The 17521-nt window shown below is 40.3% G+C and overlaps 1 protein-coding gene across 3 annotated transcripts in view; it reads right to left on the bottom strand.

Annotated features, from left to right (window-relative positions):
* raver2 (ribonucleoprotein, PTB-binding 2) overlaps positions 1–17521 on the bottom strand; it is a 71131-nt gene that overhangs the window by 51685 nt on the left and 1925 nt on the right. For all 3 annotated transcript variants that reach the window (XM_069704819.1, XM_069704820.1, XM_069704821.1), the window contains one exon: positions 505–571. In XM_069704819.1, coding sequence (XP_069560920.1) covers positions 505–571 — 67 coding nt within the window. The remainder of the gene's footprint in view (positions 1–504; positions 572–17521) is intronic.

The raw sequence follows: 17521 nt of genomic DNA, 5'->3' as shown, positions 1-17521 counted from the left end.
ATAACTCCACCCACACTGAGAATGTCACTACTGCACTACTTTCCTTATCACTTATCACTATGCTATTGCTGTATGTTTAGGGTTTAGTTTACAGGCTCATTTGATCAGAGCTGTGTGTGTGTGTGTGTGTGTGTGTGTGTGTGTGTGTGTGTGTGTGTGTGTGTGTGTGTGTGTGTGTGTGTGTGTGTGTGTGTGTGTGTGTGTGTGTGTGTGTGTGTGTGTGTGTGTGTGTGTGTGTGTGTGTGTGTGTGTGTGTGTGTGTGTGTGTGTTCTTGTACATCTATGTTTGTGAGCACCAACTGGCATTTCAGCCACAGTACATTTTGGCTAGTTGCCACTTCTTCAAAGGGCACTTTAACGATCTGAGTTGAGAGAAGTTATTTAGCTTAGTTAGTTTATCAGGGGATAAACAATGCATTACATCAAATAGGGTCCTCACAAATATAGGAGGACAGGTGTCTTTGTGTGAGTGTCCCTGCATTTCAGGTCATATGTGAGTCTTACCTGTGCCTTTGTTGCGGTCCACAAAGCAATATTTCAGTTCGTATTCTTTCAGAATTTCATGGACTTCCTGCAAAGAAAAAGCAAAACAGACAAAAGTTAAAAGAATGAAATGTTCAAACAACTGTTCAACTTTGAAATCAATAAACTATAATGTCATCAAAAGGATTCCTCTCTAACCCAACTTGATGGCACGAACAATATATTTTCTATTTGTCTCACCTATCGTTTGTTAAATTCATCTCCGTCAAGTATGATGGCAAATGCCATTATCATATTTATGACTCTTCACTATCTGTTTAACATGTTTTTGGTAAAGAACAAAATATTGAATTTTTCAACTCAGATTTCCAGTCTTCTTTACCTAATCAATTAAAAAAAAAAAATCCAGCCATTTCGAGGGTTTAAGAAAAAAAAGAAAAATCTTATTATCTAATTATTAATTAAGTTAATTGGTGGTCCACCAAGTAACCTGTTAATAATTTTAAATGTTTAGGTCTAAACACAACATTTTAACCAAAAAGGAAACTATAGTGAAATGAGTCCAGTGAATACAACTCTGTCAAAAATGTACTGAAATGAAGTCAGACTGACGACAAGACAGTTATTACTGATAAATAATTATCTGTTTTCGATAACAGAAAAGTACTAAAAATCTCATTGTGATAACTTGACTTTAGACAAAATCCTCCAATAAATTGATTCATGTTTGAAACTGTAATTTTTGACACTAAACTTTCTGATTGGAGACTTCTTAACAACAGGAGTTTGTTTCGAACGGTTAATTATGTTTTTATTAAAGTGTATTAAAGATGAAAAGCTTTTCGTCGGCTTTCAGGCTCACAAGCACAGCAGCCCAGCACACCGCACTCCAATCCACATGAGGGACACACACTGACGCATATCCAAGTCTCCTGCAGTCGTGTTTTTTGTCTCTTTAGTGACGGTAATAAATTAAGTGAAACAAAGAATAGGGAGGAAAGAGAGAGATGCAATAGCACAGCAAGAGATCCTCACACTGTGTTACGAACTCCGCTGCTCACTGCTAACTCTCTGTTATCCTTGGTGCCTTTCTGATTTTTACTGTTATGTAACCGCAGAGTCATTACTGCACACGGTACAAACTGTTCAGAGCTTGGCAACAAGTGCTTTTTTTTTTTTTTTTTTTTTTTTTAGATATGCTCCTGTGACATGAGAAACCTCGTGGCTCCAGTCACTGTCAAAACTGTCCAAGAGTGCATCGGACTGAAAAGGAGGCAGATGCGGAAGTGCCTTAAACTGAAATACCATCGAGTGCCACTAGAGGTTGGCTCCAAAAAGCCTCCACCTCCATAGACTCCCATTCAACCAGTCTCATAAAATTCTCGGTCAACAAAATTTCTCCACGAGTTATTTCAGTTTTGCTAGACGCTCCTTCTTTTTAGTTTTCTGGAGGTCCATCTGAAAATAATCCCATCATTAATTATAAAATAAGGTTCAAAAAGCTGTGTTTTAGGGGGGTTGTCTGTTTCAGGTCACAGCTATCGATGGGTAGGCGTAGTGTCGGCGGGTTTCCAATCAGATGGAGTCAGATCCACCGCTCGCTCCCCTTCAGCTCGTCCAAATATGGTCAATTCCAGCTCCAAAGCGCTCGTAACTAGCAAGATGGCGCCGGGCAAAATTCGAACTCGAGGCTTCATAACAGCCGCTCACAAACTAATGGGTAACATCACTGTTGGTTGCCGTTTGGTGCAGACACACTGAATCCACCGTGATCCTGCATGTGTGATGAGGTATGCTTTGTCTTTTCTTTCCATTATGTTCCTACCCTATTTCATTCAAACCCAGTTAACAAATGTGAAGTGGATGCTTTTCCAAGAGCAAATAAAAGAGGTTATCAAAAGGGTCTTTAAGAATCAATTAGCATTGAGGAGGACACAGCTGTTCTGTAATATCAGCTAATGCTGCCCATACGCTGCGCTTTTATTCACTGTCAGATAATGCCGGAAATGTTTTGTTTCCATTCAATGAAAATACATAAATGAACTTGGAGTTGAGTTTTTTTTTGTAATGCAGTAAGCTGTGGTCACACAATGCTCAAATGAGTGTGAAAGCAGGTTTGACATTTCTGGGAGGTCAGGTGTGCAGATACTTCACAGAAAACATCCCTACTTCCATTTATCACATCTTTTTATTAAAAGACAAAATATCTACCTCCAGAAGTCAAAGAAAGACAGGCTCGATTAAGTTCTCTAATGTGTACATTGTTGTCTTTTTCTAACCACCATCCAGCCCACTGACGCACACAAGAGCGGCCATGTTCCATATCAGAGAAGGCCATGCAAGGCAGCCCACACAGCAGGTCAGCGCGCTCGCCCTTAAAAAGAGTGAGCTGTAATTGCTGGGAGGGAGAAAAAGAGAGAGAGAGAGAGAGAGAGAGAGAGAGAGAGAGAGAGAGAGAGAGAGAGAGAGAGAGAGAGAGAGAGAGAGAGAAAAGAAAAAGAGGTGTTTTGCTTTGGATTTTTGCTCCATATTTATCTCTTTCAAGATCCATCTGTCCTGCTGCAGGCAGAAGAGGTTTCTGAGAAATGGCAGCATGAATCTGAAGGGAAAATTAAGAAAAAAAAACACCTGAAACCAAAACAAAATCTCCAATTTATTACATAATTTCTGCCTGTATTTGAGTCTTAACCTTGACATAATAGTTGAGATCGCTGCATTAAAACAAGGGAAAAATAAGACTTGATTTTAGAACATACAGTGGAAATGCTCTCCACCACACTGGCAGATTTCTTTGCCTGTTTAGAAAATAAGAATGCGTCATGGTCTAAAAGGACTCCATTACAGCCCAAAATGACTCAGCGAGCAATGTTTTCAGGGTTTTTTCCTGGTGTTATCATGCCCACACATATCAGCCCACACGCACTTGTGCCATTACAATACAAGGCCGTAGACAATTAAACTATAAGGCAAACACAAAAACAATAAAATAGGATTAAACAATTTAGATCAAACGTGAGGATTTCAGCAAAGTGATTGAAGCTGTTCCTTGCAGCTAAAGCTGCACGTCTTTTTTTTTTTTTTTTTTTTTATATGTGCTTATCCCTCAGTTTAAGTGCTTACATGCTTCAATTCACTTAATGCACTGGGTTTCTTCTGTATCAAATTTCCTGTTGTTTTTTATCCTGCTCTTTCTTTCCATCTTTTTCTGCCCGTAAAGGATGTTTCTGGTGGAAAATCTGAGCTCTTGTTTAAATGAGAGTACTGACACGAAGGCTATAGATAAAAAAGGACACCATATTGCCTTCATGGAGGAAATAATGAGTGAAGACAATAAGCAAAAAAAATAGAACTGAAGTCAAGTGGTGTGCAAGAAAATGTAAAAACAGTCAAATGGCTCAAGCTCTTTTTGTTATTAGTAGTTCCTCCTGTACTGGACAGCACACAGACATTGCAGAGCACTTTGTGACATTAAGACGAGGTGAAATTATACCACTCAGTGTTCTTCTCTCTCTGGAGCTCTTTTATTGCATGGCCCGCTGTTATTCTGTACTTAAATTGAGCTGAAAGTTTGTTTCTCTCAGCACTGGCACATCAGAAGACATTTAAGGACTATTTTTAGGAGCACAAACAATCCTGCCTCCCGTTTCAGCCATACAATTTACCAGTTGAGCTCACCATGCTGCTCTTCTTTATGATATTCCACTTTGCTACACCCTATTTCCTTTTACATCCCATGTTTTAATGATCTCTTTTCTTTCACTGCATCTAATCACATTGTTGTTCAATAATGTTGCACTTTGCTTCATTGAGATTCCCACAAAACTATCAGAACAGCTTTCAAATGAACACATCCCCAAGTGTTTCAAAGCAGCCAGTGGGCTCAGTCAAGAGACAGAAAGGACGGGCTTGGTGATAACATTCCAGAAAAGACAACAACAACAAAAAAAGATTCCTTTCAGACGTGATCTAGGATTTAAAAAAATATTTTTCAGACTACAGCAACAACAGACAAAACATAATTCAAAAATGTCTTTCTATATGAAAATAATGTGCCTTGCCCTTGTAGGGCCGGGTATAGTTAAAAAAATGTCTAATTCTGATACCTTGCCTTTAGTAACGGTTCCTGAATGATACTTTTTTTTATTATTATTACATATTAAGGTACTAATCTTCAGTTTTCATGCAGTTCAGATGGGGAGAGTGTAACCCAGGTTGTTCTTTGTAGCTATAAATAACAGATGTCCTCTAAACACCTCACGTGCAAGTTACTGCTTGATGCTCTTTTGACCAACGTTAACTAAACGCACCACATGCTATTGGTAGACATTAGTGAGCCAGACACTAGCTGCACAGAGAAGCCTTCAGTTACTGCAGTGCAAGCAAATCAAAAATGACTTCAAAAAGAGTGAAGTAAGGCATTCGAACGTTAGTTTTACCAGGTTGAAACGGAGGGATATCTTCTACGTGAGCGGGACGCCTAAGTAAAGGCTACGTATGGTAAACGCTGCGGCTGACTGACGAGGATGAGATTTACTCGCGTTAACGTAGCAAATTATGAGTTTGAAAAGAAAACATGTTAGTGTGGATGTAGCTTGGATATTGAAATTAGCTACTGAAAGACAAGGCATTTTTCAAGAGGATAGTACCGAAGCAATTTGGTCAGTGCCATAAAAGTATTAAAGTCCAAGACCAACAAAAGATGCATATTACTAGCAATACTATTGTATTTTTATATATTGTAAATGATGTAAATAAAAATGCTAAGAGCAGCTCTATACGTGGAGGAACACTTGAATGATTTGTTAAATGTTATGTTGCCAGTTGTATTATTGTGTTGTCATCAGCTGCTGACATCATTTTAGAGCTTTTGGCTAACGCATGACACACACAACAAAACAGCAATGGCTTGCTTTAATGATATAATTCTTGACAGCTTTTTTCTCACTGTTGTCACTGGTGTTGTTTGAAAAAAAAAATGCAGCTGTGTCAATTTAGGCATAACAAAAACTTCCAGTAAGACTAGAGCAAACACTAACACTCAACTTGAACTAAATCCACAAACTGCAAATAATAAATCACTCTGGTTTTAATAGTCTGAGTTACACTTAAGTTACATTTTGTTCCCTCTTACCGCTACAGAAGTGAACACAGTCAACCAGAAACAGTTTCTGCGTGTAAAGCTTTTCCATAACATAATCAAGAAAGTAATTCTGTTCATTCTGTGCTACAATGTTCCCTCTGCGTGCTGGAACACTTTAAAAATCTGACATTTCCAGTAAGTCCAGTCAGGGCCCCGAAACTACTGCTTAAAGCCCACAGCCAAATTCAGTGCTAGCATGTGTGGGTGCACACTTTGGTGGAGCATTAAAGCAAACCGCCCTGAGAGGATGGGTTTGATAAGGAATGTGAGAGCAGCCTGGTCCGACACCTGGTAAGACTACATGTATGGAACATGAAATAACTAGCAGCACCCAAACGTCTGATAATCTCCTTCACACCTGTCGGCTTATTCTCGCTAAATACTGCAGCTACTTTCAGCTGTAATTCACTGAGGAATAGCTGCAATGCAAGAGGAGAACAAACCAAACCAACTTCCACCGCAGCCTCATCAACGTTATGTTAATAAATTTCATATTACTGCTACTGACTGCTACCCACAACTTGAAAGCACGCACACCTTCCAAATCCCAACAACATATTGTGTGACGTGGCGAATCAAACCATCTGATTGGCTGATCAAATCAATCATTTCAATGAGCGTTTGAACTTAAAAGTAAAAACATTATTGGGCTTATGCGGAACCTAAGACTGTTCCAGCTCAAGCTCACTGCAACCACGTTGTGCTGGAGTCCATTGTTTTGGTCTTGCCAAAAAAGTACATTTATCAGGGACAAAGTTTCGTATCCGCTAAAATAATTTTGTCCAGTTCAAATGCAGATCCTTGCACTTGTTAGACACACTTGTTAGATTTTCTCCACCTCCAACCGCTTCAGTGCTGCTCTCATTCACCACAGCACATCATTTTGCTGCAAATGAGATTGAAAAGTAGAGTTTCTCACACCAGTGTGTTCACAAATTTGAACATTCACCAACACCAAGCTCGGCCACTGAGTCAGGTAAAATACAGCTTTAAGACTCAATCTCTCCTCTATTTCTTATAAGCGAAGACCAGCGTGCATAGCATTCACAAAGGGGTATCTCACTTTAAAACAGATTTTAAATCCATGATGACAGACCAGAATTACCCTCGTCCCTTGTTGGGTTAAAGTGCTGTCTGAAAGCCGTTGCTGTGGAGTGTACTGCCTCCCTTTTTCACAGCAAACAGTTTGGTTTCCTGAAACAGCACAGGTGAAACAGATTTAATTCAATTACATCAAATGTCGGAATAACGCATGACAGTGAGAAAGCATGCACAATATCCCCGACCCCTAAAATTAGACCAACTGAGTGGCACCCAGTAATGATTGATGTTATCAATTACATCTGCACTTTTCCTGCTGTGACATGCCAGAATCTTTCCTGGTTAAATGAGTCATCAAGGAGTCGCATTCATATCCTATTCAAAGCTCAAATAGTTTTGATCAGGACATCAAGTATTTTCAAGTATTGAAGAAGCTCATGAAAAACTGAGGAGTGACAAATTTAGTCAGCAACAGCGGCAATTTCTACATATCAAATTGTATCTGCAGATTGGGAATCAGGACATCCCAAATAAATTGAAACAGTGTCTTGAGCAGATTAAGTTGCATTTACCATAGATGTAAACTATGACAAAGGTGTTTCATTACTAGCCTGGCGTCACCCACATATTTTCAACCTGCTCACTTTGGGGGGAGGGTCTCCGTCATTTACAATTCCGGTGAATAACATTACGTCAAATGTTGGTCAGTACCCGTTAAAGGCTGCTGCAATAGTTTCAAAATGAACCCCGAGTTCTAAACCCTTTATGATGCAATGATTGGACACAATGTCCGACAGAGCCTTACCAGACCCTTATATGTACGCAGAGAATTTGTGTCTGGGAACAATTTGTTACTGCCATTAGGCTAAAATGTAGGTGGAAAAATGTGTTTTAAAATACATGAAAATAGCACGTTGATTTCGGGACAGCAGTTCCGGTAAACGGTCAAAGTGACCCTCCTTCAAACAGATGACTTCCATTTAGCATCAGTGTCTTTAAACAAGCCTTTCTATAACTCGCCACATCAAACCGTCCCAGAGAGAGAATGTCTGTGTGGATTAGTTAAGTGTGACAAGCGTTATATTGCTGCGATATCTGTGATTTACAATGACAAGGCTCATTCCTGTATTTGTCAGTAACTGTCCCTCCAGTCACAGCTTCATTCAGTTTCCCTCAAATAAAGAGCAACAGCCCTGCAAATTGCCTTTTAGCTGCTTGTCACCTGTTGTTTTGACCCTTTCGCTGTTTACATTTGTCAGTATTTCTAATTCCCCTGTTGCACTCTGCGATTCGGTCTGAAGATGATCACATTCTATACAGAGAACGTATTATAAAAAAATTAAAAAAATTAAAAATAAAAAAAGGTAATGGAAATGGAAGCCAAACTAGAGTGATTTTCCCCGTCAGACAAAGAAGAAAGAGAGGAAAGAAAAGTGTGTTTACTGTGACACCTGTTCATTCACTGCACAAACAAGCACACACACATTCTCATTCTTCTTTTGTCCTGCTGTCATAAATAAAAAGGCTTAAAAACACAAAAAGGGCAGCTGGGGAAAAGAAGCAGTGGGCTATCACTTCATCTCGGTGTGTGTGTGTGTGTGTGTGTGTGTGTGTGTGTGTGTGTGTGTGTGTGTGTGTGTGTGTGTGTGTGTGTGTGTGTGTGTGTGTGTGTGTGTGTGTGTGTGTGTGTGTGTGTGTGTGTGTGTGTGTGTGTGTGTGTGTGTGTGTGTGGGAGAGATGGAGGGACAGAGGTATTAAGGGACAGACTCACTCCGTGTGGCCTCCTTACCAGCAGTTACTGCGTCCTTGACCTACTGATAGAGTGATATATGCTACAGAGAGAGAAGAGGAGAAAGACCAAGACCAAGCAGAGAACTGCTCCCATGCTACAGTAACTCGACAGTATGGTTGGAGATTATTAGCATTACAATCACTGCATCGTTATTATTCACGATACCAGAGCTGCGCTAATAACGCTGAAATCATACAAGAGGGTTTATGAGCAGTGTGAATATATTCCTGTCACCAAAATGATCTGTACCAAATCTGATTTGACCAATATACATTTTCAATAACAACCTTTCAATAACACAATTTTACTATAAACACAATTTCTACTTTTTGCGTGTAAAAAATGACAAATAGTTTCAATTTAGGACTCAAACACACTTCGACATAACAGCAAATGTTGATGATAATGAATGCATGACAGAAAAACGGTGTAAAATGTTGCCATTCAAAAGAGTTCCTTTCAAATGAATGAGACATCTAAACAGCTGAATTCTGTTACAACATATAGTTTAACAATTAGACTCATATTAACAGGAAATTATAACAACACATCTGAAATATATCTAGAAAAACAGTTTTACATATTTGGTTGTGAGTCAAGCTTTGCGTGCATGTGTGTGTGTGTGTGTGTGTGTGTGTGTGTGTGTGTGTGTGTGTGTGTGTGTGTGTGTGTGTGTGTGTGTGTGTGTGTGTGTGTGTGTGTGTGTGTGTGTGTGTGTGTGTGTGAGAGACAGGTGGCTCAACTCATGCACAGCACGGATCACTGGCCCATCAAATGGCTGCCAGGAGAGCTTCTTAGAATTCAAGAACGCTCACATATTGCGAGCAGACAAGCAGAAATACACGAGCGCAGGCATCTCTCGCTCTCTCTCGAACACATTCACAGAATCTTCACACCTTGTATGTATGCTAGTTCAACACCCTCACTCGGCGCTTGTAGAATTCTTTCGTTTAAAAAGTTTGTTTTGATTTCTCTCCTTTTCATTTCTCTTTATCTCCCTTCTCTCTTTATCCAGGCTCTTTTTTTTTCTGCCTTCCTTGACATCTCCTTAAACTCTTTTCTCTCCTCTACCTCATTGGAATCCTTCTGCTTTCTCTCGTTATCTGTCCTTTTCATTGCTGAACTCTATCTGTCTGGTTAAATTTTCACGCCGAGTGACAGCTGGAAAGAATGAAGAATACGCACGGAAACAAATCCCTCACGTCCATCAACCTTCTTTTCTTAATTGTGAAATGGTGATATGAGGTTCTTTAATGTCTTAAGTAATCTCTTTACTTTATTTGTTCTGGGTTTGGCTTGCCCACCTCAGATGTTTTGTTCACTTCCAGTTGAGTAGAGACAGATGATGCAGTAAAGCGGCGCAGCAGGACCAGGGATTCAAACCCATAATCAACCTCAGCAGTCACGGCACATGGTCCAAGAGGTGCACGACACACCGGCTGCCAAACTCCTCATGTTGCAGTGCACTACACAAACAAGCTCCCACATAAGAACTTGTTGAATTGTTTTGCACAGTGTTCGCCAGTCCACGATGCATTTTTGTGTGTAAGCTGTGAATCTACCACCCTGGGTCACATGTTTCCAGCTTTGTTACTTCTTAGTTTTTTTGGGCAATTTACAACATAAACATTATAAAAGGAGTTTGTGGATATTAATTGCATTTGATTTTAGGTTGGGCCGATCTGTGCACGTGTAGCTGTTGCTTCTCTTGTTTCCAAACAGAATTGCCAACTTGACTGACTGAACAAAGATCTACTGTAAGTTGCCTCTGAACTTGCAGATGCCATGTCATGTTATCCACCTTTCAGGTACAGTAAGTGGGAAGACATACAAAGTTTTGCCCTTATTTTTTTCTTGCTGCACCCAAGTATGTACTTGATAATTAAAGAATAATATGGTTATTGTTAAAATAATTTCAATACTATGCTAACGGTACTGATACCTTCACTTCAATACCGGCCTCTGAAGTGTTGGTGTGGATGTAGCACCGAATGACAATTTGGCACCGAATGACAAGGCATTTTTTTATTCTATAGTATTGAAGCAGTTCTGTCAGTGCCATAAAAGTATCAAAATTCAGCACCCATACAATATGAATAAAAAACTACAGCAAAATATGCAGTATTTATCATGCTATGAAATAATGACAGCAGATTAATTATTGTGTAACTGTGAAATTCTTTTGGAATACAGTTTGGCCTTAGTATCAATGCCATTATTTATCAGTTTCTGAATGAATGTTTCAAGGCCTGGAACTCAGTCTCTTTATCAAAGACCAAAGTCAGGAAATTGAACATTTCTGGGAAATGTAGATAGAGCTAAGGAAGCACAAGAAATAAGGAGAATTTTAGCATGATTCAGCATGATGCAGCATCATCATAGCAGCAGAAAAAGCAAAGCAACTGCAGAGAAACGAGGAGACTGGCAGAGAAGCTCGCAGACATAAAAACTAAATGGCCTCTTGTAGTCATTGTAGTCATACACCAAGGCGCCAGTGAAAACACCCCATACATCAACAGGCTGGATGTGGGAGAGTACGAAATGTCCTCTGTACTTGCATCACACATTTTTGTATTACCGACTTTCTACGATCGAAAGTGGCTTAACATTACTTGACTCAATCGAGACATTCGGTCAAGTTAAACAGTCTGAAATAGAGTCGAAACTTTGCCATAGATATATTTAGATTATCGGGAAAATGATTTAAAAATTATGTTTATCAACAGATACACTATTGAAATGAACAATTTACACTTGACTACACTGAACTTGATTAACTAAATTGGAATATAAATTTGGTTGTTTACAATCATTTTGATTGCCACTATATCAATTTAATATGTAGTTAAATATGTTTGGCAGTAAGCACACAAACGAACTGCTAATCAGACAGCAGAACATCTTCTGGCCATGGTGACTTGGTTTACTTACAGAAAAGCGATACAAAATTTAAAAAAAAAAAAAAGATTTCTTTATTAACAAAAAAAACAAATTACGTTCCTGTTTGATCAACTTCGGATGTCAAGTTTTGGTCATGAATTTCCCAGTATGTTACTGTGGTGAATTCAACAGTCGTTCTGTTAGATGGATAAAGTTTTCTTTTTGTATTTCTTCGCGGCATACATTAGTGACATTTTTGTCACTTATTTGATTACAACAGAATGACAGATTGTTCCCCGTGGGTAGAATAAAACTCCTGAAAGTGATTTACTGCATGAAAATAGACCATTGACACAAGGGAGGATGGATGGGCTCGTGCTTCTGACTTTGCCATCAGCATCTCACAAGAGAAACTAACATCAGAAGAGTGGTTATTGTGTACTTTCACACTGTAGTAGTCACTTGCTGGATTTATAGTGTGGTCCCTCTTCTTGGGTGACAGAAGGGGAACTTGGCATGGCTTACTCTTGTCATTTCAGATGTTACCTCTATAATTATTGACACGTTTGCACTGAGGGAGCTGCCACTGACTGGACTTCATGTTGTTGACTCAAACACATGAAGTCAAGTGTTTCTGATCAGACATAACCTAAACATCTGGAACTACTGTTGAGGTGTTCAATTTTTATAACATTTAGTTTCGTTACTCATGAGGTTCTGATCAGTGTGGACTTCCCCTCCACAGCAATGTCAAACATGCAGATCAGACATGTGTTTCTGATGTCACAATGATCTTTCTCCAGTGTACTTTCAAAAAAATCTCTCTTCAAATGTTTGATCATGTTCTTCATTCATGTTAGCCTGGTTCCGCCCACCTACGGTCACAGCTTCAGTTTTCAACGTGATTATAGTCTGGAAATCCTGTTTACGTTAAGGTTTGCTCAGCCACTCTGAAGGGCGGACCAATCAGTGACCAGTGGAGGTGGTTAAGTGCGAGGACGTTGAAGTCAAGCTTTTGTTATTAAATGTGGTTCCAACAATGGCGGTGGAGGTAGAGCTAGAAGAAGCCATATGAGTTGTGGCGACGCTAGAAAATATTGAATTGAAGCCGGAGTCTGCAGTGGGCATTTGGTGTTGCACTCTGATCTCATTGGAGGACAGTCTCTGTTGTTTACAGCTTGTTGAGTTCGCCATATGGTGGTCAATGCCGATTGGTTAAAGGCTGCACCAGTAGATTAAAAATGAACCAGAAGACTACGCCCACCATACGACTGGAAACAATCCCTAGTGGAGTGTGCCATATATATATATATATATTCATGCACTGAATTCGGGTCTGGCAGCACCAGGCTACATTTGTGCATTCAAAGCATCACAGTTATGTGGTGCTGCTGTACAAACGTGGAGGATCCAGGAGTCGAACAAACAGAGAACAGCAGAACCGTGTCAACCGCCTGCTCAATCTCCCCCCGACAAACACACACAACCATTTACACGCAACAATGGCAGCAGCTGTGAGCAGCAGGCAGGCTGATTTTGTAAGGTCCAAACACAGTTTAACCAACGCAAAGAGAGAAAGATCCGATTGGAGAAAAGTTGTTTTCTTTTTGGAAGTATAAATTTCTCTTTTGAAGGAAGTTGTGCAGTCGTAGTTCAATCAAGAAGGTCATGTTGTCTCAGTACTTCTCACAGACACTTGTTATTTACTTTCAGCTTTTTCACTAATTCCTCTACTCTTCATTCTTCCTGTACTTGTCCCATCCTGTTCTCATTCCCAGGGCATCAAATACACTACAGATTTGTAAAAGCAATTGGCATGAGAGAGACACATGTGATGGTCATGTGATGGAATAATGATGAGACCGGTGGTGGCTGGATGAAACCAACACAGGACTTTGACTTTGGGGTCCATGAGAAAGCAAAAATCAATGTGGATTTTTTTTTAGTTACATTGAGGTAAGTTACTTACATAATGCAATCTATTTAACTTATTTAACATACCCAAGTTTGGGTGCCAAAACCAAACCAAACCAAACTGGGACTGGACACATTTGGCTCCAACCTAACCACATGGTTGGTTCTTGGTGGCTACACTTTATACCTCGTGCATATGTACTGTATGAGAAGCTAGCAGGCTCTGACAAAATGTCAGTATTTGACGCCCGGGGATGAGGGGTTGCTTACCAAGTCAATGCCTTTCATATGTTCCTCCCAAACCTTTCATCCAGTCAGCACATTCCACCTCCTCCGTTTACTCTGAAACAGTTTATTAAAATGACCTGAAATAAACATTGTGCGTTATTAATTTATAAAATGCTGTAGATCAAATGGTTGATAATGATTTTAATCAAATCACCCAGCACTAATTTACAACACTCGTCTATCTCCTCTCCACCATCATCTTCGACCTGAAGTGGCTCATCATCAGAGGTCACAGCGGATCTCCAGCCAGGTTCATTCTCTCACCCACAGAAAGTCACCTTCATGTTTGAGCCGATGCCAAATTATGCCATAAAACAAGCAAATGAATACACCGTATTATCACGTTGGTCTGTTAATGTTGTACCAACAGTCTAACAGGCGTTACTTGAAATAGTTGTGTCACAAACATCTGCAAAACTTTGAGGTGATGAATGCCACAGAAAACTGCTAAAACACATCAATGTCTGTGCACGCAGCCTCAAAGGTAAAGGAGGTGATAAAGACTGCCCACTGTCAGGAGTGGCAGATTTTCATGAACATCTGCTAGTGACACTCACACACTCACTCTCACACACTCACACATACACATCACTGCATGTAAAGCAGGAGGAGGAGGTGGGTGGAAAAAGAGCAGCTCAGGCACAGGCTGCTTAGTCACATTTACAGGTATTTGAGTTTACCTGTACATATGCAAACACAACTGCCTGCACACACACACAGACTCCTGTTGTTCAAAAGGAACATATAAACATGCACACATACAGTACATGTGTTGTATAGAATTTGTGCTTTTCAAAGAAACTGAATAATTCAAGTTGGCAGAGGACCCCTCGAACACAAACAACACACACACACACACACACACACACACACAGCTCCTTGAATTTAATGAAGCATTCGTATTATTCTAACTGCTGATTGCATAGTCGGGGCACAGACAACATTGTTTACCGAACTATTAGGGTTCAACTTCGAGTGGAAGTACTTATAACTAATGTCCCGTCCCGCAGCATGTCAGTGGCACTGGGGTCCAATTTCTGAAAACAGGAATATAAATAAACAAAGGCGCATGTGTGAGTTTAGCTCATTAGCTTCAAAAAGAAAGAAAGTAACAGTGTTTGTCTGAGGTTGAGCGCTTGGATGGAGGGCAGGATAGACTATGAGGGGTGATCACAGTCTGAGTGCTAAAAGACTGTATGGTGTTGAATTATAGTGTACTTTTTTTTATTTACTAATGCATCAAATCTTACTAATATCCTTCTCGTAAAGCCAGGAGTATTACCTCTCTGACCGCTAAGATGGATCAAAGCCTGTCCTCCTGTGCTTGTCAGAGGGTGCAGCTGTATCAGCAGCCGAGCTGCCACAGCTCTGGACAGAACTAAAGCACAATCAGCAGCAGAGTGTCTAACGTTAGCATCCTCGACAGATTCCGATTGTTTGGCGTCGACGTCTGGCCATTAATAAATTAATTTTGTTGGATTTTATTGCACTTAAAGTCATGTAACAAGTGTAGTTCACGTCAACTCGAGTAATTTCATTTTCATTTCCCCCGTCGCTCCACTGCTCCGCTTTGTGTGAGTGTGTTTCATGCCCTTCGTGAAACACACAGAGATCAGAGGGGACGAGAGAAACCAATGTGACCGTCAATGACAGCAGAACACAGTAGAGATTTTCACACTGAGAGACACGTGCACATAAATTAGGTAAATGACAGATCAAAGAATTTGTTCGAAGAGGTTGTTTGGTTTCTGTCTGTCATTCTGTGTTGGCCCTGTGACGAACTGGAGGCCGATCCAGGGTGTAACCCACCTTCACCCAAACTTTACTGGGATAGACACTGTACAGGATAAAACGGGTAAACATAATGAATGGATGGATGAATTTATTTGGAACTGTCTTTCTGAGCTGAAACTTACTATAAAGCCTCATAAAGCTGAGAGGAGCTGCAGATTTGGGTGATAACTCTCTCTGGGTAAATGACTACAAGCAACACCTTTCACACTCTTACATCTTTTGCAGTCCTTTGAAAAAGTCATTAGGAAAATATAAATTACAACCACTTAAACAACAAAAGAAAACCCAAAGATATCCTCATCCTTTATGAGATTGTTTTATCCTGCTTGTCCTTTAACATTATAGTCTTTCATTCCCACTCTGCTCTCACCAAACACTTCCGCCTCCCCGTCCCTCCCTTCTATTCATACTCCTCCACCTTCTTTCCCATCCCCCACTTGTCCCTGAGATGAAGACTGTCAGCGGGACCATATATCTGACACAGTGCACCACGGACACACTCACACACACACACACACACACACACACACACACACACACACACACACACACACACACACACACACACACACACAACACACACACGCACACACACGCACACACATCCAGTCTACGATGGAGTGTTCTCTAATGGGGCAGCGGGTATGAGGGGAATGGGAAGATGGAGTAAACTGTGTCGCTGAGTCCATCAGACAGGCTACATAAGGCAGTGACAAGGACTTTCCTTTGCCAGGAATTCATAACCTTATGGAAGATACTGTAATGTAATGTAATGTAAACACCAACACTATGAACGTCATTGGATTCCTGAAAATGACGAAGAACAGCAATAGGATTTAAGCCCAATGAACAAACAAGATATAAAATCTGGCTGAACGAGTATTAAAATTGATAGGGTGTAGAGTGTTATCATTACTGATTAATTTTGATTGTCATTTTAATTAACTGATTAATAATTTAGAATATTAGAATTTAGTCTAAAGCCCCTTTCCCCCTGCCTGTATCAACTCGGCTCGGCTCGACTCTCCTCACCTTTTTTGATTTTCCATTTGGCAAAAGTTTTGGATAGTACCTGGTACTTGTTTGGTATCACCTCCATCGAGATACCAAGTGAGCTAAGCAGATACTAAAAAAGGTACGTGAAAACACTGCAGATCAAAGAAAATCATCACAATTATTGCGTTCACTGCGTTTGCAACATTAAATATCCTGCATAACGCCCAGCTAATGTAGCAGCTGCAATTTTTTTATTCACTGGACTACTCGATTAGTGGCAACGCCTGGAGGGGGAAGAGACATTCCCCAGTTTGTGTCGGGTTGAAGATGACGTCACAAAAGTTCCATGCAGCATTGCCATAAAAGCATTGAGGGAGTCCTATCTGCATTGGAAAATAAAATCCAGAAAAGTACCTGGTAACAAAAGCAAGGAGAGTCGAGTAGATTAGAGTCAGTACCAGCAGAAGAAAAGGGGCTTTAATGTTAGAGAATAATGCCCCAGGTGTCCTTATCGAATCACTTTTGTACCAACTGTTGAAAAACCGAGAACAATCTCCAATCAAGGATTACAGCCAAAGCAGCAAGTCTTTGTATTTGAGAAGCTGTCAAAAGAATATGCCATGCATATTTTTTTTTAAGCGATAAATGAATAAATGAGGGATTTTAAATTAAAATGCAGCACGCTGGAGTTGTATTCTGCTCTTAATGGTGAGAATATTTGAACACAGTGATGTAGTTTAAAACATTTTTGTTAATGGTTCATTTCTGTCTAACAATCACTGGATCACTGTGAAATCTCCCAACATCAGATCCAAAGCCTGCGCTCATGTCAATTCAACAGTATCACTACCAGTCAAAATTCACACCGCCTATTGTCAAAAAGTGTGAACTGCTCCTTTAAATGGATGGATCTATGCAGAACGTTCAGCAGGGCAGGCTTCATGCTGCTCTGCTCTCCGACTGCTCTGCTAAGGCTCACTAAGCACATCACACTCCATCTGACACATAAATAAGGGGGGAAAACTAAATTCCACTTCTGTTGCTTCACATGATCCAGGTGACTTTTCCCTGTTTCATCCCTCTGTTCCTCATTTGTCACACACACCAAGCAGTTGCACTCTTTCACACTCTCTCACTCTCACAAACACCCGGCAGAGTGCTGGCAGTCCTCTTGGCAGCGAGCCTCTGAGACT

Source organism: Brachyistius frenatus, unplaced genomic scaffold (assembly GCF_029030835.1).
Source record: "Brachyistius frenatus isolate BFR_SWC_R1_liver_20210118 unplaced genomic scaffold, ASM2903083v1 Contig_52, whole genome shotgun sequence".
NCBI classification, from domain to species: Eukaryota; Metazoa; Chordata; class Actinopteri; family Embiotocidae; genus Brachyistius; species Brachyistius frenatus.
Note: the sequence above shows the minus strand (reverse complement) of the source record. Positions and strands in the feature narration are given on the sequence as shown.